General features: G+C 54.8%; 6 protein-coding genes across 6 annotated transcripts; 3 read left to right on the top strand and 3 right to left on the bottom strand.

Annotated features, from left to right (window-relative positions):
- Window positions 1–684: 684 nt before the first annotated feature.
- Window positions 685–2340, top strand: PUNSTDRAFT_110993 (uncharacterized protein; the record flags this gene model as incomplete). The annotated part of the gene is made up of 8 exons (XM_007380048.1): window positions 685–934; window positions 998–1132; window positions 1186–1259; window positions 1317–1379; window positions 1434–1480; window positions 1555–1626; window positions 1679–2239; window positions 2289–2340. The coding sequence occupies 8 exons, from the start codon at window positions 685–687 to the stop codon at window positions 2338–2340; spliced, it is 1254 nt and encodes a 417-aa protein (XP_007380110.1).
- Window positions 2341–2919: 579 nt separating this feature from the next.
- On the bottom strand, window positions 2920–5998 carry PUNSTDRAFT_130800 (uncharacterized protein; the record flags this gene model as incomplete). The annotated part of the gene is made up of 6 exons (XM_007380047.1): window positions 2920–3221; window positions 3275–3570; window positions 3623–3870; window positions 3932–4090; window positions 4146–4206; window positions 5853–5998. The coding sequence occupies 6 exons, from the start codon at window positions 5996–5998 to the stop codon at window positions 2920–2922; spliced, it is 1212 nt and encodes a 403-aa protein (XP_007380109.1).
- Window positions 5999–6703: 705 nt separating this feature from the next.
- Window positions 6704–9355, bottom strand: PUNSTDRAFT_118336 (uncharacterized protein; the record flags this gene model as incomplete). The annotated part of the gene is made up of 12 exons (XM_007380046.1): window positions 6704–6910; window positions 6984–7092; window positions 7162–7245; window positions 7305–7342; window positions 7402–7693; window positions 7744–8351; window positions 8405–8766; window positions 8818–8862; window positions 8922–8997; window positions 9060–9147; window positions 9200–9221; window positions 9270–9355. The coding sequence occupies 12 exons, from the start codon at window positions 9353–9355 to the stop codon at window positions 6816–6818; spliced, it is 1905 nt and encodes a 634-aa protein (XP_007380108.1). The 3' UTR covers window positions 6704–6815.
- Window positions 9356–9538: 183 nt separating this feature from the next.
- PUNSTDRAFT_81810 (uncharacterized protein) lies at window positions 9539–13954 on the bottom strand. The gene is made up of 23 exons (XM_007380045.1): window positions 13649–13954; window positions 13436–13599; window positions 13309–13379; window positions 13185–13246; window positions 12985–13133; window positions 12729–12923; window positions 12559–12666; window positions 12439–12505; window positions 12267–12383; window positions 12154–12216; window positions 12046–12098; window positions 11694–11993; window positions 11425–11632; window positions 11347–11371; window positions 11215–11296; window positions 11087–11161; window positions 10889–11035; window positions 10751–10834; window positions 10505–10693; window positions 10352–10435; window positions 10204–10301; window positions 9956–10145; window positions 9539–9891 (listed from the first exon to the last, which is right to left on the bottom strand). Exons 1-23 carry the CDS (start codon window positions 13932–13934, stop codon window positions 9604–9606), a joined length of 3105 nt encoding a protein of 1034 aa, XP_007380107.1. The 5' UTR covers window positions 13935–13954; the 3' UTR covers window positions 9539–9603.
- Window positions 13955–14385: 431 nt separating this feature from the next.
- Window positions 14386–17974, top strand: PUNSTDRAFT_118334 (NAD(P)-binding protein). Its single transcript, XM_007380044.1, has 11 exons — window positions 14386–14542; window positions 14602–14690; window positions 14748–14840; window positions 14900–15170; window positions 15234–15281; window positions 15338–15495; window positions 15556–16660; window positions 16720–17214; window positions 17277–17418; window positions 17469–17481; window positions 17549–17974. The coding sequence occupies exons 1-7, from the start codon at window positions 14432–14434 to the stop codon at window positions 15671–15673; spliced, it is 888 nt and encodes a 295-aa protein (XP_007380106.1). The 5' UTR covers window positions 14386–14431; the 3' UTR covers window positions 15674–16660; window positions 16720–17214; window positions 17277–17418; window positions 17469–17481; window positions 17549–17974.
- Window positions 17975–18196: 222 nt separating this feature from the next.
- On the top strand, window positions 18197–20013 carry PUNSTDRAFT_110988 (FAD/NAD(P)-binding domain-containing protein; the record flags this gene model as incomplete). The annotated part of the gene is made up of 6 exons (XM_007380043.1): window positions 18197–18634; window positions 18695–18964; window positions 19014–19105; window positions 19161–19227; window positions 19284–19884; window positions 19937–20013. 6 exons carry the CDS (start codon window positions 18197–18199, stop codon window positions 20011–20013), a joined length of 1545 nt encoding a protein of 514 aa, XP_007380105.1.
- Window positions 20014–20041: the final 28 nt, after the last annotated feature.

The raw sequence follows: 20041 nt of genomic DNA, 5'->3' as shown, positions 1-20041 counted from the left end.
GTCTCGCCGGACTGGTGCGCCCCCGGAGGTCGAAAATACAGAGCGGTGATGAAGCCTCTGACGCGTGTGGCGTCCCCATCTCGAACCTGCATTTTCACTCTTTACGGTCACGATCCGTATTTTTACTGATTGTCCGGTCCTCCGGGTGTCTTCCACACACGCATATGTGAGAAGAGATAAACCGTTTTGCGTACGGTGTTCACCCTCACCGCAGTGGACTACGCGTTATTCTCCCAGACCAAGCAACGGCGTGCGTCGGCGAGACCGTCATACATGTTTATATGCGTTCGTCCACGGATTTAACGGACGACCATGACGCTCGTCTCTAAATACCTCCATTGCTCTTGATGCTGTAGGGAAATCGATGAGCATCCCTGTCAAGCAACCGGACCGTTGACGTTTGCACCTGACTCTTGTTCCATGCTTGTCGGAACCCTGCTGAAACTGGATCACTGCATCCGAAGGAACGTCCTCCTGATGATGCCTGCGGTCTCTCAGATGTTGAGCTTGAGTTATGATTTACACGCCGAACGCCGCGGGGCCTGAAGCTGACGGGGTCATGCCACGCGCGCCCACGTGGTTACGAGCGCCCCCAGTCCCGACTCCCGAAGTCACCGTTGCATCCAACGCACTAGTTCCATCTGCTGCAACTTTTTTGAGACTACCGAGGACTTTGTGGGGAACATGGGAGCAGGATCCTCCTCGCTGACGAACGCCTCCCCGAAATCCGGCCTGCACATCCTGCGCGTTACACCCGCTTCACCAGCCTCTCAGACTAGCATCGAGCCGTTCTTCGACTTCATCGTCGGCTTCGATGAGGACACATCACACAACATAGATGCTATGGGATCAGAGCTGGAGAAGATTGTTGAGCAGCATGAGGGTCAGACGTTGCGACTGTATGTTTGGAACAGCAAAAGCCAGGATACGCGAGGTAAAGCCAACTTGAGCTGGCCTTAGACGACGTGTTGCATGCTGAATATCTTGTGTCTGGAAGTGGTCCCCATCCGTCCTTCGCGCGAATGGACCGAGCTCTCGAATGGCGCGCATCCTACGGAGCCGGAAGCTGACGCGCGCCCGTCTCTGCTGGGTTTGAGCATGCGAATATGTGACCCTTCTACTGCATTGGACAGTAAGTGGCTTCGTATATCCTTGTAGATGCATCTTCTAAGTAGCTTATATCAGATGTATGGCACGTCATGGACGTTTTGGAAGGCAGCCCCGCAGAGATGGCTGGCTTGGTACCCTATGGTGACTGGGTAAGTGTTGGCCCTTGTGAAGACCACACATTAACAAACGAAGTTTGATTATGCTAGGTCATTGGCTGGTCCGGTGGAGCTTTGAGCGCGGAAGGGGACTTCTACGACGTGGTCGAAGCAGTAAGGAGCGCTCATCATTGCTCGGTAGCACTGTCAAACTAATGCAAGTCATAGCATATCGACAAACCGCTTAGGATCTACGTTTACTCTTATGACTTTGAGTATGTTCCTTTTCGACGCATATATCCTGTCGATGTGGGTGAAAAGTCGTGACTAATGACCCTTTTGGCTACAGCACTATAAGAGAGGTCGTTGTGATCCCCAATCGTCATTGGGGAGGAGAGGGCTTACTCGGATGCATCTTTGGGTATGTTTGGAACTTTCTGCGACATAGTTGCCCTGACGCGTGCAAACCTCAGCTTCGGGCTTCTTCACCGTATCCCGCCTCCTTCCGCGGATCGACAGCCAGGGTCCCTTCCCCTTGAACTCGAGGCGGGCGATGAACCGGAGAGTCTCTTCGTGCCTGCGGATGACCTGCAGCCGCGACCCGGCTTAGCAGAGACTATATCCTCTGCAACGTCTCTACCTGCGTCTACGCATATACGGCACGATCAGCCAGGACGGCACGCCGTACATGGAGGCCATGCCCACCATCATCATTCACAGAGCAGTCATGAGGAGGACAGACACGCGCACGATCATGGGCACGACCACGAACACGACCACGAACACGCGCACGATCATGGGCACGATCACGATCATGACCACGACCACGACCATAATCACCACCATGACCACGACCACCATGACCACCAACCCGCACATGCTCATCGCCATGCACACTCGCCTAGTCCTGCAAGCCGACCAAGCTCTCCATCCCCTCTCACACGTCCGGGGTTCCCCCGCGGTTCCACACCCCTGCGGGCTAGCTCGTTCACGTCCCAGCGTCCTGCTTCCCCCGGGTTCTCCCATGGCGGTATGTCAACCACGTCGCCGCTTCACAATACGTTCTGACATTTATGTGCTCAGGCCCTGGCTTCTCAGGATTGCGGTCGCCTCCGCAGAACCTACCGCGGTCTGACTCACTCGTTGGCTCGAACGGAAGGTCACAGTCACCGAGGATCGCATCTTCGAGCCGGAGGTCATCCGAGGGCGGAAGGGAAGGAGATGCATCAAGCCCCACTAGTCCCTTTACCTCCCAGGCGAGCTTGTCAAGCGTCGAGTAGTTTTCGGTATGGTCATCATGTTGCCTAAGCATCTTCCTTGAGGAAGGGTCGCGCATGATGTTATAATTCTCAACGGAGCTGACGCTGCAATCGCGAGGAGCTCCGACCACGATTACGCACCGGTCGGATTATACAGACGGCGTGAACAACCAAACGAGTGAGATCTGAGAATTGCGGATACATCCGTAGTATATGGACAGAAACAAGCATGCTCATTGTAGTACCTGGACAGAAATATCCATGCGTAGTATGTTAGCCGAGACCATTGCACACCCGTGAGCCTTGCGATTCGGCGTAGTCAATGGGGACATCTGAAAGAGTGACTATATAGGACCGGAGCCCGTTTCAGAATGATCATATGCTGGTGGTGGTAGGCCATCGAGCAGATGGTTGATGTGAGGTTGGTCCTTCGCACGTAACCACTCCAGTCGCGTTCACACCGGCTGCCTTGCTGCGCGTCCGCCATCTTCGGACAACGCGGCTTGCCCTGCCCCACGTCCAGTTTCGGGGTTAGGCTCCCTCAAACCGCGGGATAGCCCAAGGACACGAGGCTTTAATTTGAGCCGTGATGATTTGGTTCGAGATGGATGCGTGCCCATACGCGGTTCCGATTCGTCCACAACCCCGCTGACGTTCCCTTGTAGACTTTGCGTCTGGGGATTGACGGCGCGATTCCAGCGGCTGGAGATCGGGCCCAGATCTGAGTTCATTGAATGGATGAATGGCTCCTTCCCAACTGTAAAAGGTATTCAATTTGCGCCATGCAGACCTTAATCTGGTTGATCATACCCGTCCTTCGCCTTCGACGTCCGATGTAAAACGCAATTGGAATACCGCAGAATAACAATGCGCCGATGGCAATGCCGAGGACGACTGGAAGGGTATTGCTCGATGTACGCGAAGCAAGGGTAGAGCTCACCCGCGAGGGCGAGACGCTGGTGGTGCTAGCTATAGTGGCTAGAGCCGATGACCAAGTGGTCGTAATGGTCGTCTGGCTCATTACGGACTGTGGTAATGAGGTGGGGGCACTGATGTTGGACGATGGCGAGACCGTAGCTTCAAGTGGTAAGGTGTCGTTTTCAAAGCTGCGAAATATTAAATTTCAGGTGAACGACAGTGTTTAATGGCATTACATACGTGTAAATGGCATAGTCAAATGCAACGTACGATGCATTCTGGACTTCGAAAGTAAGGATGTGCGGTCCAGGGTGCAGACCTTCGGTACTGAACACCCGATGGCTGTACAAAAATTCTGAGCCGCTTGGCACGTGGACAAAGCTTTGGACCTGGATTCCATCGAGGATGAAAGTCAGGTTGGCCAATGTCAACACATCCGCCTTCATGGGTGTGATGTTATTAGGCACTATGCAGAACACCCAAATGGCCTACAAAAACGGATAAGCACAGATAGTTGCACTTAGCGTTCGACCAACAGCGAGTACTTACGGAGCCGGCGAAGTTCACCGTGACGGATGGCAGCTTTGGCCATTCAGGATTGCTGATAGGATCGTTGGTGGTCTCGTGCCAGGTCTCATCAAATATCAGGTCAGGGTCAAAATGAATGCCGCAAGAAGAGCAATTGGGCCCGAAGTTCCAGCGAGTACCCTAAAGCTGAATCAGTTTTGTGAAGATTCTGCTGAGAGGAAATTGTGGCACATACGGAGTATATCACAGGCGATCCGGTTCGAGTGTCACCATTTTCGTCATCAATCGCTCGAAGCCTGTGCAAATAAGGCGAGACACGTATAGAATGAGAGGAGAAAGACACCCCGTCCACCCCAGTACCGTAACATGTCCTAGTGAAATAGTAGGGAATGGAAAATGGGCAAGACGAGGAACTCGGAACCCGCTGTACGTTGTTGCTGTAGAGAGTGGCGGCAGGAATACGGGCATGAATGCGGAAGAACAGCCCAACGAGGCCTAAACACTCAGAAGGCTTCACTGTTATTCTCCGTGCTCATGGTCATGTCTGATTGAAGCGTATGGATGTAGTTGAGGCGGCAGCTGACACGATCGATTGCGATAACGCCGCCGCAAGCCTGCGCCTGGCGGTATGGATAGATACGCGATGGCTTCACTGCGAGCATTGCATATGCCAGAGCTGCTGTTTTCCCGATCCCTGATTCTTGGCTACTCCAGTTCTTCAGGAAGTGGACTATGGCGTGGTGCTAGCCGAACGGGATCCTTCCATCTGGCGAAGCGTGCCACAATCATCAGCGTCGACGTGCAGAGCCCTCAAGCAATTTCCGTCCTTCGAACCTTATCCTGGGTACATCGGCGAGGCGTTGGGTGCAGAGACCGAAGACGGACAATCAGAAGGACAATCAGACGGACAATCAGCCGGACAACACAGGATTGCCCCAAAAGTGGCCATAACTGCGCCAAGTCCGACGCATGACTCGTTTCCGGCCAGCCCTCTGTCTCGCGTTTTTTGGGATATGAGATTGTCGTATGTCCATGTCGGGTACAGGATCAGTATCGGTCGTTAACATGTCAACTCTGTTTCCGATCCGTTGCCTAGAATAACACTTGATTTGACAAGGCCGCCATCCAATACAGCACGAAATTGGGATTCATGACGCCGTTGCTGATCAGACCAACGGTGGGCGAGAAAGATGGGTCAAAGCGCTTAGAAGTGAGCTTGAAAGAGGTGAAACGCGATGACATTCTGGAATGCCGGCGCTAATGCCGCCGCGCATCGGCCTATTGATTGGGACTGTATCCTCTTTCCCGCTAAATCCTCTAGGCCGTCCCACTTCCTACGTTTGCCCCGTGCATGTCATGCGTACAGGATGCTTGAACTGGTCATTTTGACCATTCATCAACTCTGGAATCGTGGGTCTTTTTATACAGACACCGCCCTCCTATGGGCCGCCAAACATGGTGGTCTGCCCTCGTTCTGAAGCTTTGGGACCTAATGTATCCATACACGGCTGCAAAGCTTGTTGAGGATAACCTAGAATAGTGCGCTGACATTTACCAGGAGGTCTGTGCAACGCGGGGCTTGACGAAAACTGGACAACCTACCATACCACAACGGGAGACGCACAGTTAATCCACTTCCGCTCTCTCAAGTTTGCTGGGCGCTATCTACAGCCGACTACGTCTTCCCCTCATACACCAGTCTCATTGTTGCATAGCGATCACAAGTCTATTTCTCATACATTCCCCACAGAACCATGCCCTCTACTCTCACCGTCGCTGTCCGTTCGGCTGGCGCCTCCGTCTTCAAACACATGAAGTTGGATGGTGCGCTGGTCTTCTAGAAAACGTTCGCGGAGATATGCAGGTATGTGCCATTGCCTTCATTTGCTATGAACGACGAGTCTCGTGAACCATATATCAATCACACCAGACGCTTACGAACCTTTCGTCGTCATCAGAAGTTGAAAAGGAGCTGCCCGCGGCCTTGGCCCGGCCCGTCGCGGCGGTCACCGGCCTGCATTCGATTGAATGGAGCTTGAAGAGGCTCGTTTCCATCGCCACTGGAAGGCGCAAGAAGCCGGCGGCCATCGAGGTCAAGGTCGATGTTAAGATCGAAGTCGAGGAGGAGGTGGACCGAGATATAGTGTTGGGTGAGGGTCAAGCGACGTGTAGAGGAAGAAGGCGATGAAGAGGGGCGTGATGGAGGCGGGGAAGGCGACGATGAAGAGGAAGGGTGCGATTAGGCGGGAAAGTCAAGTTGAGGTCTAAACGAGTTGGGGGAGGGGGGCGCAGGTGGAGAGCTTCATCCACGCGCTGCGTCGAGCTTCTCACCGCAAGTCCTTCCGCCTTTCGCTATCTACTCAGGCCTGAACCTTACATTTGCAGCTTTACAGATCCGAGAGACCGATGACCAAGGCTTCAAGGGCTCGTCGTACCGATATTTGGCAATATGCATTCCTTCGACATCTCCTTGTGTATCATGGCTGATCCTTTTACAGGTTATCCTGATCGCTTTGGTTATTTTCTATGTAGTAGCTTGGTCTCGGCTTCGGTTTCTGGCTTCGCTCTCTGGCTTCGGTCTTGTGTGCTGGTTGCAAGAGGACCCGACTGAAACATGTTGTTCGTTACAGTTGCAAAGCTGCCTGCGGAACCTTCGGCACGGGACATGGACTGGGATGACATATGGCGATGGAATGATATAGCGGCACCATGTATCTGTATTTGTCGCATCATCCCGCAATGCATCCATCCATAAGTTCAATGGCATTGGATGGAATGTTGTTTGGGTGCAAGCGATAGCATTCCTCGGCGCGCGACATAGTACATGATTGTGCAGACACAAGTACAATGGGTAGGGCAAGAAGCCTGATGTTCCACACCATGGGACAAGCAAAGGAAATCTGAATCATATGTCCGCCACCGAGTTGTCCCTCTCGTCGTCACTCGCGCCCTCTCCCTTGCGGGGCCTGAATTCCAAGCTAAGCGCAATTGTAGGCCAGACTGGCAGATATGATGCGAAATCGCAATCCAGTGAGTACTTTTGCGAGATCAGCGGAGGAATAGATGATCATACCTTCTTCGAACCCAGGGTGCCGACCCATTCTCATCTGTTGCCAGACGCTACGCATCGCAGGCGAAGATCGGATTTCGGCCCAATGTTCGAGGAAGTAGTTAACTTCGACCTACGGAACCAGCCGAGCATCGAGGTGTAGGTATAAAAAACGACATCAGAAGATATGCAGATAGCCCACCTTCCTGACTTGGGAGAACGTAGCGGAGAAGTTGGAAAACACTTCATGGGGCACGTTATCTATCGTCAGCGATTTCGCAATGTGCTGGTGGGTGGAGAAAACGGTCAGATGGTAGTGGCAGAGCTATGAGACGTGAAGCCTACCTGGAACGCTCGTTCCTTCAATTCTAGCATATCCAGACCTGTACGGCGACGGCATGGATCAACGCTAAACCAAAGGCAAACCCATTAAGATACTCACGATCTGCAAGTCGATACACGCTCTTGGCGGAGCACGGAGTGGGCCGATCCGGGTGGTTCTTCATCCACTTAGCGATCCAATCCTTCCTGCTCACGTCGCCCGACCTTTGCCCGTCACTTGGCTGCGTGTGGCGTGGAGCTCCTGGTCCAGTCCCTGTGCCATTGGCGGATACCTCGGCCGTCCCACTGGGCCTATGCGTGGCGGGCCGAAAGGAAGCAGCATCGGCTGGAGGCAACGAGGTGTTGATGAACGACGAGGAAAGAGGAGCAAACTTGATTGTGTCCGTATAGACCTGTCCATCCGTCAGTCAGCGATTGCATCACGAACGAAGACATGCCCTACGTAATAGAGGACGGCTTTGTAGGTGTTGTAAGCCACGTCGCGCACGACAATGCGTTGATGGGGGGCCTTGAACCCGCTCTCTGGTGAGTTGTGCGCATTGCCGTCCGTTGGAACGCTCATCACGAGTCCTCGACTGCGTGGACTGGACGGATGGTCTAATTTCGGACGGACGTTGCGATAAGTTTGCAGTTCTTCTTCTTGAACTGGAATCCTCGAATCCGTCCGAGCAGCAACCTCAGAACGTTCCTCTTCCTTCGTGGCAGGTGCAGTCCCATCGTGGTCTTGCGCGGCGGCGGGGGATTCTACCATCAGATCACTCGCATTCATCTCCGTCGTCTCTGATGGCGCGGGAGAAGGTACGAGGCCCTGCATAACCTCTTGACTACTGCCCGGTGCGGGTCGAAACGTATCCAGCTCCGCGTTTTGATCCGAGTCGTGCTCAAGTCCCTCGTAGTCCGCGTCATCCTCGTCCTCCTCATCTGAGTCATCGAATGATCGGAATATGCTCGGCTCCTCTGCAACTTCCGTCTCATTAGAGAGACTGGCGCGAGGAGTTGTACGGGAAACTGCATCGACGGGAAGGCCCTCGGAGAAGCCTGAGTCGAACACTGCCATGCTGTCAGATTCACAGGCAGCATACATGGCACTAGTTTAGACTCACTGGCCCGGAAATAGTCAGCGCGCTGAAGTAACCTCTTGGCAGCATATATGCGCTTGGTGCCACCCCGCTTGGGCAAGACGAACTCGATGTCGGAGTATTTTGGGTCGTCCAAGAGAGAGCCCACGGCATCGAGAATGGACGGCGGCACAAACTTTCCAGGTGGCGGAGAGGACAATGGCGCGCTGGGAGTACCGGTGATATTGCATTGAATTACGAAGGCATCCGCTGACTTGACAGCGCTGCAGTTGTAGAAGACCAAATCACGCCGAGCAAACTGCGCCCAGCCCCAATTGGCCGTCTTCGAGCTGAATCTGTGCGAATGCGCCTCTTTCGTGTTGAAAATTTGAGCCTTGGGACCCAAGCTGCAGAGTTCAAATGAGAACCCAGAGTGAATGACGGTTGGTTGAACTTACGTCTTCAGGATGAACTGAAAGTTATAGATCCCTTGGCGAGTCCACCTTCAAACCATAGTGAACAATGTGGCTCATTGATAAAGACAAGATCGTTGGGTACTGACCTGCCATCTACACCAAGTTCCAGTTCCTCTGGCGTGGGTTCACAGGAAAGATATATGCTAACCCAACCTTGGGATTCTATGTTCGTTCCGGAACCTGCCGTCACACTGGTACCAGAGTTGGCATAGAACAGGATCTACCAAACGTTTTGAGTGCTGAGGGGAGAACAGAGGTGCCAAGCAGAACAACCTGCCATCGTCCTTTATCAAATTTCGCGGATTTTATGACCTAGAATACAGATCAGGATATGGCCTAGACATACTCCCAAGATGAGTTCTACCTTCGCCTTCGCTTCGCCTTTACTGCAAGATTGTCATGACATCGAATATATACGATGTCTCAGAGCCTACCTCGTTTCAAATATCTGTTTAAGGCCTTTCAGGGTCCATTCGAATGTGAGCGATGTCGTTTCTTGGTATTCAGGGATGTCGACCATGGTCACCGTAGCACGCACGAGGACAAGTCGTGTCGCGTCGCGCTCCGTCGCGAACTAAATAGGGGCCTTTACCCGTGACGTCAAGTTCGCCACTTCCTTTGTGCCACCGCAGCCATTTGGTGGCCTCTGACACATCAAAGTAAATGGTATAGGAGAACAAGTTGTCAAGCACATATATATTCTGGTTGATCAATAGGTGGTGTCCAATCAAAATCTCCTCTGCAATCTACCGACATGGACCAGCATCTCTAACCCAGCATCTTCCTGAAATCATCTTGTCCTTTGGGAGGTTGCGGCTGCGATGCAGGCGCACCAGCTCCAGCAGATGCGGTAGCACCCGCAGGCCGCCGTGCATGACCAAGCCCTGCGCGTGGCCGAGATGCTGCAGCACGCGGTACAAACAAGCCAGCGGGGGCTTTGGCTGCTTTGCCTCGAGCGCCTGCAGCGCCTCTGGGAGGTGGTAGATCCTCAGAGAATTGGAGTTCTTGACCATTGAAGTTGATTGGTTCCACAAGAAGCATAAGCTTCCCTGCTTCCTAGTGAACAAGATCATACATCAATTCACTCGTTCTTCGGTAAACGAAGTGCAAGAAATCGGACCGCGGCATTTTCGAGCTCGACGACAGCTTCGTTACGGCCCTCGAAGACTTCGACTCGCTTGACACGAGCATGTTTCTCTAGCGCTTGTTGCAGGAGGCCTTCCTGGGTGCCGTCGGGTAGGTTGCGAACACGCAGGGAGCGGCTCCGGGCTTCCGCACGTTTGCCTAAGCCGGTGCTTGCGCCCTCCTCGCTTTCAACGATACGTCAATGAGCGGGAGTACCGGCAATTATCGTGCGTGAGAACTAACCGGTTGCGCGCCCTGAAGCGGGAGTCGGCCAAGGTAACGGCCATACGGCGGCTTTTCAGTTCATGATTGTTCGCAGCAAGGGCTGCCGATGCCGATTTCTGTGCAAACGCGTGAGATGGCAATAAACTACGAAAGGGTCAGACCATACCTCATCCTCGAACTCGACGAAGGCGAAACCCTTGCAATTGCCTTTATCGTCAAGCGCCATCCGGACATCCTTCAATGTACCGTACTGAAGAGAAATCGCATGCCGTGAGTGAATTATCGCTAGGATGGCTATATAAGAGTACAGCTAACTCACTGTCTTAAAGATCTTCTCCAAATCCGCCTTGGTCGCGAACTTGCTCAATCCGGCAACGTAGATCTCCCGATCGTCGGCGTTCGCGTCAGTCCGCTCCTTTCTCCGTTCGGGATTCGAGATGAGTACGCTCAAGGGCATGCCTGGCTCTAGCTCGCGACCATGCAGCTCCAGAGAAGCTTTCGCAGCGTCCTACGCATTGTGATTATATCAGTACACGGCGAGGAATCGTGCAGTTAGAAAGCATACCGGAGAGGTGAACTGCACGTAACAGAATCGTCGTGTGCTCTTGAACTTCTTCGAGGGCCAACGAACATCGAAAATAGTGCCATACTATTATATGCATGAACATCAGGGGCATAGATGACGAGAAACGATGCAATCTACCTTGGAGAATAACCCCCTGATAGCCTGGTCGTCCGTGCCCTCGGGGAAGTTGGTGATGTAAAGCGTCGACTGCCAAGCGAGGTGCACCGCGATTTCTTCTCCGTGAATGCGCTTTTTGTCCTTGGTCAACGCTGCGGGAACGCTTTCCTAGCAGGATCTATCAGCAGAGTAGAAGGATAAAGGCGCGAGACCAAGTACTCGTTCGTTAAATTCGACGGTAGCCACTACAGCATTAGGCAATTTCGTGATCTTGATATCCCGGATGCCACCGCACTGTCACGAAGGATGAGTTCGTGCGTAACCTGGAAGTTGGAGGAGCGACAGACGTCTTTGAATAATGCCTTTAGATCGCCTTCCGCGGTGTTTACTGGTAGATCAGCGACGAAGATAGTACAGTTCTCGCGGTCCCTAGTGACACGTGGATGAGCGGTCTGATGGTTTACTGGAGTTAGACGTACCTCTTCAGCTGCGCCGGTGTAGTGTCTAGATCGCAGTGTTCATCAGCTACGACCACCAATGCCAGCGTATACACGCACCCAACTTCGGCTTCTTGCTGCTTTCTGCGTCCGGCTGATCCTCAGCCTTTCGCTTTGCGTTCGACTCCGCAATATGAATACTCGGAGCTGAATCGACGTCCATCGGCGCCTCCACATACTGTTCCGGATGGATGACTTCTGCCACCGGTACGGAGGCCGCCTGTTCCATGGCGACTTGCAGCGCTTGATATGACGCCTTCTCTGCCTCCTGAAACGCGAGCGCAATCAAGTTCAAGCTTTCGGTATCGGGACTGAACCCTGAGTCCCACCTTTGCCCTCTTGAAGTTGACGTTGGACTGCGCCCGCTCCACCTTATCCATGCATGCTTCAAGTTGCTCCAACGATCCATGCAGATGTTCCATGCTCAGCCACGCTTCCCAGATTGCCTCGGGCCAGTCCAAGTTCTTCAAGCAGACATCGCTGAAGACAGCGCGAGCCGTCTCGTAGTCATGTTGCTTGACGAGAAGGTCGGTGTACGCCGTCCAAGCGATATAACTGTTTTTGTAGTGCTTCGTAGCACCTTTCCAGACTTCCAGTGCTGCTTCGGGCAAATCGACGATGCTCGCGTACTGAACGACACGATCAGCCAGCTTCACCATATGCGCGCCAAGTAATACTTACAAACTGCGCGAGGTACTTTTCCAACCTGAGACGAGGATCTCCGTCCGGGGACGCTGTCGTCGACCGTGTCAGAATTAGACGCTAGGATCGGGTCGTGATAGTGCCCACCTTTGCGGACCATATTTATGCCATCTTCAAGGGTCTGTACGAGGATACCGGGTGTATCCTCATCTGGATCGCACTTAGCCTATATAGAATAAGGATAGGCCACAACCACGCACCCGCACTCCCGCTTTCGATGCGCCTCGCTTCGTATCCAGCTCGCGCCAAGACCAGTGGTATAATCTGCTCTACGTCTTGCTGCACGAGATTTGTCGAGAGTGCTTTCGCGTATACATCTATCGCATGGGAGATCAGTAAGAGATCAATTTACTTCGCCACCGGAGTACTCACCGGATACGCTCTCGGAAGGCTGCATGGCAGCTCCATTCCCGTCAGAAGGTGCGCTGGAAACGCGTTCCTAATAGGTACTCTGAATCGCTGGTAGCTTTAGCAGCCTGTAAAGGAACATACGATGAGCCGGATGTACCGCGCCCACACTTCTCCCGATGCCGGAACGCTCCTGACCGCCCTCTTCGCCGCCTCGAGCATCTTCGACGCGTCAGCCACCTGGGAACTTCTCTGCGCCCGCCAACGAGAAAATCAGGGTCTCCCTCCGGATGTATGACGGAACGCGGCCATACCAGAGTATCGAGGTACTGCGCCCAGAACGCGCGCAGCGCTGGCTCCCCCTCGGCTTCTCCATGAAAGCGGCGCTTCGCCGCTTCGGCGATGGCGCGTTCGAAGACGCCCGAGGCCACGAGCAGATCTAGGTAACGAGCACGCCGCTCGTACGTGATATATTCAGCGTACGCGTGGAGCGAGTTGTTGCTGGAGGTCTGGATGCAAACATCGCCGTTGTAGTGACGTTGGTTGATGACTGGGGACTCAAGGACGTACAACAGCGTTTTCAAGCCTTTCTCTCCGTTCGTAGTTCTTGGTCGCACGGCCGCGGAGCTTCGTGGCAGCGACGAGGGTGGATTCGTAGTCCTGCGGTGGCTTGTGATTGGTCGTGAAGGAAGAGTATGACTGGAAAGTCTCCTCGTGATCTAATGTACAAAGGTTCAGTACGACTTCCAAGACTAGGGATAGATACGAACTAGAGTGAGGTTGCTGAAGGCGTGCTTTGTGCAGAGATTCAAGGTAGTCTATCCAATCCTGCCTAGAAAGCCGCGTCAGCCAGTGATGCAAGATGTGCAAAAAAAACCCCGGGAATATGCGCACTTTTCTTCCGCGGATGCATTCTCGAGAGCATCCGTAGCCCAGTCCCTAGCGGCATCCCATAATACGTGACTCTACATGATATTGGATGTCAACATGGTGCTTCAACTAGCTCGTGTAGGCACAGCACCTTGATGAGATGACCCGAGCCTTTGCTCACCACCTCCGAGACAGCTTGGCGCGTCCAAGATGAAGTGAACAACTCTCCCAGCGGTTCCGGTCTCTCAGTCTGCTGCCGGAAGTGATCGAACGTCTCCGTGAGGAACTCGAGATGACTTTGCAGCACAGGCACAGCTGAGCGTCCCTATGAGCATTTCACCAAGCATTCCTTAGGCACACGTACAGAAGTAGTCGTCTTCCGCAACGGCGTAAAGCGCGAGCACGTCCGGGATTCCTTCTGCAGTCTCAACGTTGACCGATTGCCGCTTCGCGCGTAACAGAGGGAGCCAGACCTCGTCGCCCGCGGGCCAGTACGCGGTCATCATCTCACGCGCAGCGACCGCTTGCTCGGCGTCGCCACTGGCGTCGGCGAGCCGGATGTGCTGCGCGTGCAGATCAAGATCATACGGGTTTTCAGACAGGGTCGTGAGGAGATTGGAGAGTGCCTCGAGAGCTTCGTTTGCGTCCATGCTCGCGGACGACGAGGCGGCGAGCGTAACGCGCTCTGACGCACGGGGCTCGTCAATGAATCAATGACGCGTGACTCGTAACTTATCAGTGTCGGCGCGTTTCTGTGTGGCGGTGAGCACTGATGACGTCTTTCCTCTGAAACCGTTGTCGCTCACAAGCTCAAGCGCCGGTGTCAAGCGCCAGCGAAAGGTTTGCAACCTTGACGGCGATGCTCCAGGGAATGGACGGTCTCACTCACTCCGCCCCTGTCTCTCGATGGATACTGCCCTACCAGGCCGTTACCAATGCGGGTTCCATTCCGGTCACCGGTCAGGGTTCAGCGTATGAACGCACAGATCGCATGCTACCAGTCCGAGGATGTCATGCGCAATCCTCAAACCATCTGTTCCGGGCCGGGACTCCGGCAGTACCCTCACCTTCAGCAGGTCTGGGCTTCGACTAATTCGGAACGCCATATTACCTCTCTTTTCACTCCACTTTGCTCTGAGCGCCGATCATGAGCCTAAACACGATGTTCGATCTGAAAGATCGCATCTGTCTCGTCACTGGAGGAGGAACGGGAATCGGTCTTCATATCGCGCGCGGATTGGCATCGCACGGAGCCAAGGTAGTTGATTTACCTGCAGGACATCCGATCATGAAACGTAGTGAATGGCGGAATCAAAGGTATACATCACTGGGAGGAGGCAGGAAACCTTGGAGAAAGCTGCCAGTGCTTGGAAGAACGAAAGCTCCAATGGCGGTGTTCTGATCCCGTATGTTATCACCAAGCATCGAATTCCGACCATACAATGATTTCTTGATCCACGGAGACTTCAAATGGATGCCACGAGCAAAGATAGCATCTTGAAAGCTCGCGACGTCGTTGCCAAAGAAGACGGAAAGCTTCATTTCCTCGTTAACAAGTTGAGAGGTCTCTTGCCCTTCCTAGCTCCTCACTCACGTTCGATTCTGATATCGCCAGCGCGGGGCAAACGGGCCCCGTTTCCGAATTCCTCAACAACACTTCCGCACCGGAGCACAAAGATCCCGAAACGCTTGGACGAGCGCTCTTCAACAACGAGAGCTTCGAGACTTGGTCAGACCTGTACAAGATCAACACTTTTTCCGTCTTCTTTGTGACGACGGCCTTCCTCGGGCTTCTAGATGTCGGAAGCAATGACGTTCCCGGATGGACGTCCTCCGTCGTGAACGTGACGTCCGTCAGCGGAACGCTCAAGATCGCTCAGTGCCATGTGAGTCTCCCGATGTCCATATCCTCTCCATGACGTGGAATCTAACGTCGACTCCGCTTACAGTTTGCGTACAACTCGGCGAAGGCGGCGGCTTCTCACCTCACAAAGATGGTAACTTCTTCGCCTTCCAAGTAGCACGCAGAAAGGTGCCGACCCAAAGCCTATAGATGTCCACAGAGTTCGCGCTCAAGAACATCAACGTGCGCGTCAATGCCATCTCCCCGGGTGTCTACGCAACGGAGATGACGATTCCGGTCAACACCCCAGAAGACGTGCAGACGATCTCCCAGGCCCTGGTCCCGGTGCCTTCTCGGAGAGCAGGAACGTGAGTAACATGCCCTGGGTTTCGCCGTATCTCGGTCTTGACGTGGGTCTTGACGTACAGGGAGGAAGAGGTGGCAGGCACGGCGGTGTACCTCGCCTCGCGCGCGGGCGGGTACGTCTTCGGGCAAGAGATCGTGGTCGATGGCGGATATGTCGCGGTCAACCCTGCAACTACGTAGATGGTCGTCAAATGCATATCATGTCATATCATAGCATGTTCGTGAGTAGAAATACAAGAGAATATATACCATACAGATACAATACGCTTGCATTACGAGGTGTCCGTTTGTGTGAGGGAAGGCGGGAGAGTAATAACGTACATCAAGAGCGAGCAAAGCACGGAGAGTCCATAAACTGAAGGAGTGAAAGATGTGATCGAAGAGTAGAGTGTCCATAACCTGAAGGAGCGGTTGTGTTGTCGTAGAGTTCACCGAATCGAGAGTCGGCGCCGCAAGGACCCGTACGTCGCGCGATCTTCGCTCGCCCTCCTCCGCCTCGCCACGCTCCCGGCGTTCATCACCACTCTCGAGAGCGCATCCAAGCTCCTCGCTTCCTGGACGCCGCTTTGCGCCTTGCCGGCGGTCATCCCGTCCAAGCCCCTTCCTTCGGACATCGCGCTGGCCTTCCGACCTGCCAACCTCCGAGGCCTCCCCGCCCGTATCTTCGCCACGTCCGCCATAAACGCATCCGTGACCCGCGGCCCCTCGACCACGAGCTTCTGCACACGCGGCAGCGCGCGCACGAGCGCGAGCGCCGCCCGATGCTCGAACCACCCGTCTTCGATCTGCACGCTCGTCACCGGCATCATCGAGTCCGCCCGCTCGCGCCCGTACGTGAACGCCTTCACGAAGTCGTGCACGCGCTGGAACGGCCGGCGCGAGCGGCGGGGATCGAGCAGGAACAGGGCGGTGAGGGCGGGGAGGTGCAGGTGCGCGACGAGGTGGACGAGCTCGACGGGGATGTCGCGCGTGTGGCAGGTGATGCGGAGCGTGCGGAGGGCGGGGAGACTGAGAAGAGAGGAGCGGTAGGGAGGTACGGCCATGGAGATGAAATCTTCCGGGCTGGCGGGGAATGTGATGCGGAGGTGGACTAGGCGGGTCGAGATTTGCAGCATAGAGAGGACCTCTGTCACGGCGGACACCCCGCGGGTGAAGCCGTGGTGGGTGCTGTAACCAAATGCTCAGTTCAGATACCTCTCCTATCAACCTTAGCGAGTACGACGTACTAATCGAGATGTGATAAGTTGGCGAAGGCGGAAGGATGCCATGCCAGCCTGACACCCAAGAGCGTGACCCGCCGCAAGTGCGGCACGACACCGTTGAATATCGAAAACTCCGTCGGGTCATCGTTCCGAGGGTAAATCAGGGAGAGATCTTCGAGCATGGGCGCCTGAGCCCGTGCGGTCCCGAGCTGGCCGAGCGCTGCCGCCATCAAGTAGGGCGCGTACGTGTAGAATGCGACGTGCAATTGCCGCCAGCGGTACATGTACGGCGCGACGGAGTGCATGTACCACTGGACGCTGACGTAGTCCTCTTCGGCGATGTATCGGTAGCGCCGCGGAAGCCGCGCGGCGCGAGTTCCGTATGGGCGAGTGATCAGGGAGATTGATAGAGGATGGTGCCTTGCACGCCGTATGCGCTCCTGCCACATCTCGATGCGCGTGTCGAGCGCGATTCGGGTCCAGAGGGCGGGAGTGCTCAGTGCGAGCCAGCGCCATACTGTGGAACGACGATGGACGATAAGTACCGTGAAGTCCTCGGAACATACATGGGATAGTTACCTGAGCATACATGGGAAACCGTGACTGGGAACCCAACGTCGTTTCTGCTACCGAGAAGGAATATATGTGCGATCAACTCGAGGGGAAGCCTGTGAATGGGATGAGGTGTCTTGCGTTTCCTAGAGCCCAGTCGACGAAGTGAACCTAGGTCAGGGTGAGGAGGGAACTTCATCGCTGCGACGTTTCGAACGTACGGGATGCACCCCTGTCAGACGTACGCCCTCAGTATATATACACGCGAGCAAAGCAGGGGTGGCAGGGTCTAGTCTCACCTTCTTCGAAAGATCCTGAAGACGATGAGGTCAAAGAGCGATCGACGGAGGTGGGCCCCCCGCCAGGTGATCCGTCGCAGCAAACGGGGCATTGCGTCGGGAGAAAGACAGAAGACGGGACGAGCAGGGGGCGGGACAGACGGCTGGTTCCATAGGGGCGCTCATATGCTGTTTCACTCTCCGTGCTTGGTCAACGAAGGCCGGCGACGATCTAGGTTTGGGCACACGGGGTGAGCGGCCACTACATGCTAGCGCGCAGAGCTGCCGCCTAAGCGCCATCGACCGCATGCGTATCCTTTCGCGTGTTGTCCGGGACCCTTGGAGGGGAAGTACGAGCCCGTCGGCGGGCTGAGAGCCTGAGACAACGTTAAACGTGCATCGCTGACATCCCCGGGCAACGTCAATGCGACTGAGAACGCCGACTTCGGTCGCGGCTGTCTTCTCGAAGCCTTCTCCGGGCGTGTGGCTGTACTCTACTGAAGGCGATGACGACACAGCGCGGTCACCGGGAATGTCCGGGCCGGGACGTGCGATAAGATCGAGATGCGCATCTTATCTGTGGGCTCGATCTCCAATGGATCATGGCCTGACTCGAACACGGAACGATGTCGAGCGACACAAGCACCAGCCGTCGCGACAACAATGCATCAATGCCGGAAGTCGACTACGACTGCGTCGTAGTGGGATCCGGCCACGCTGGGAGCTGCGCGGCGTATGCAGCCGTGGAGTCCGGCTGCAAAAACGTCCTGATCGTCGACAAGTGCCCGCCGGAGTGGGTAGGCGGAAACGGATATTTCACGGCGGGCGCGCATCGAACCGTTCACGGCGGCCTACATGATTTGCTCCCCATAGTCCGAGGGGTGTCCCCGGAGCAGGCACAGAAGATCGATATGGATCCGTACACCGTCGAGGACTTCACGAGAGACATCATGCGACTCGGAGATTGGAGATCTGATCCTATCCTCGTCAAAACGATGGTCGAGGGATCGAGGGATGCGGTGGGTTGGCTGGCGGAGAAAATTCAAGTTCCGTATGTTTTCTCGTTTAATCGCCAGGCGTATGAGGTCGATGGCAGACATGTGTTTTGGGTACGTTCCCCTTGCACCATTCCATGACATGTTACGCGGATGACCCGAATGCGAACATAGGGCGGTATGGTGTTAGCCACAGAAGACGGCGGGAAAGGCTTGATAGCAGCCCATCGGCAGGCCCTCCAACGCATCGGCGTCCAAACGTGGTTCAATTGCCCTGCCACCAAATTGATCGTGAAGGAGGGGAAGATTGAAGGCCTTGAAGTGAAGAAGGAAGGCCAGAAAGTACGCTTGAGAACCACAGCAGTCGTGTTGGCATGCGGAGGGTATGAATCGAGTGCCGATCTTCGCAGGAAACACCTTGGTCCAGGATGGGCAAAAGCGAAGGTAGGTTCTATCGCAGTCAAACGACGGAGGCGTACTTCATGGACACCAGGTACGAGGGACACCGTACAATACGGGTGATGGATTTAAGCTCGCCGAAGATGTCGGCGCAAGGTTGGCCGGCGACTGGCAAGGATGTCACAGGTCAGCATGGAGCAGGTTCATTGCGATTCACAAAGGTGCTTACATTGGATGCCAGCACGACATGGGATGCGAACGCACCATCAGATGCGGGAGATCGCACAGTAACAAATCAGTTTACCAAAGCAAGTTTACCCTGTACTCCATCCAACTCTTTGCGCGATCCTCATAACTTTCCCAGTCCGGGTACCCACTCGGCATCATGGTAAACGCAAGAGGATTGAGGTTCGTCGACGAGGGAGAGGACTTCCGCAACTACACCTATGCTAAGTTCGGGCGCGCGATTCTGGAGCAAGAGGACGGGTACGCCTTCCAGATCTACGATGCGAGGGTCACTCCGTGGCTCCGCAAGGAAGAATACGGGGACGACGTCGTGGAAAAGATCCATGCCGACAACTTGGACGAGTTGGCTGATAAGCTGGTAGAGATGGGAATGAAGGATCGTGAGCGATTCGTACAAACAGTCGTCGAGTACAACGATGCGGTAGGTCACCATCAGGAAGAGAAACCTGACGAAAAGTGGGACCCAGCCATCAAGGACGGGCTCTCCACCCAATCCACCCAGGCCAAGCTGAATCCACCCAAGTCGAACTGGGCGCTTCCGCTGGACTCGGCGCCTTTCGTGGCCGTCAAGGTGTGCGGCGCGATCACCTTCACCTTCGGTGGGCTCGCCATAGATCCGGACACGGCGAATGTGCTCTCGCGCGATGGCACGCCGATCCCGGGGCTGTTCGCCACGGGTGAGGCCGTCGGCGGGCTGTTCTTCGGCAATTACCCCGGCGGTATGTCGCGCCTTCTTCGGGGACGATCCGCGAGCTGAGGGTTGAATGACAGGGAGCGGGTTGACGGCCGGCGCGGTGTTCGCACGGAAGGCCGGTCTGGAAGCTGCGAAGTTGTCTGGACGTCAGTGAAGGTTTGTGTGTACAAATAAGCTTGAAC

The sequence above is a fragment of the Punctularia strigosozonata genome (assembly GCF_000264995.1).
Source record: "Punctularia strigosozonata HHB-11173 SS5 unplaced genomic scaffold PUNSTscaffold_2, whole genome shotgun sequence".
NCBI lineage: Eukaryota > Fungi > Basidiomycota > Agaricomycetes > Corticiales > Punctulariaceae > Punctularia > Punctularia strigosozonata.
Note: the sequence above shows the minus strand (reverse complement) of the source record. Positions and strands in the feature narration are given on the sequence as shown.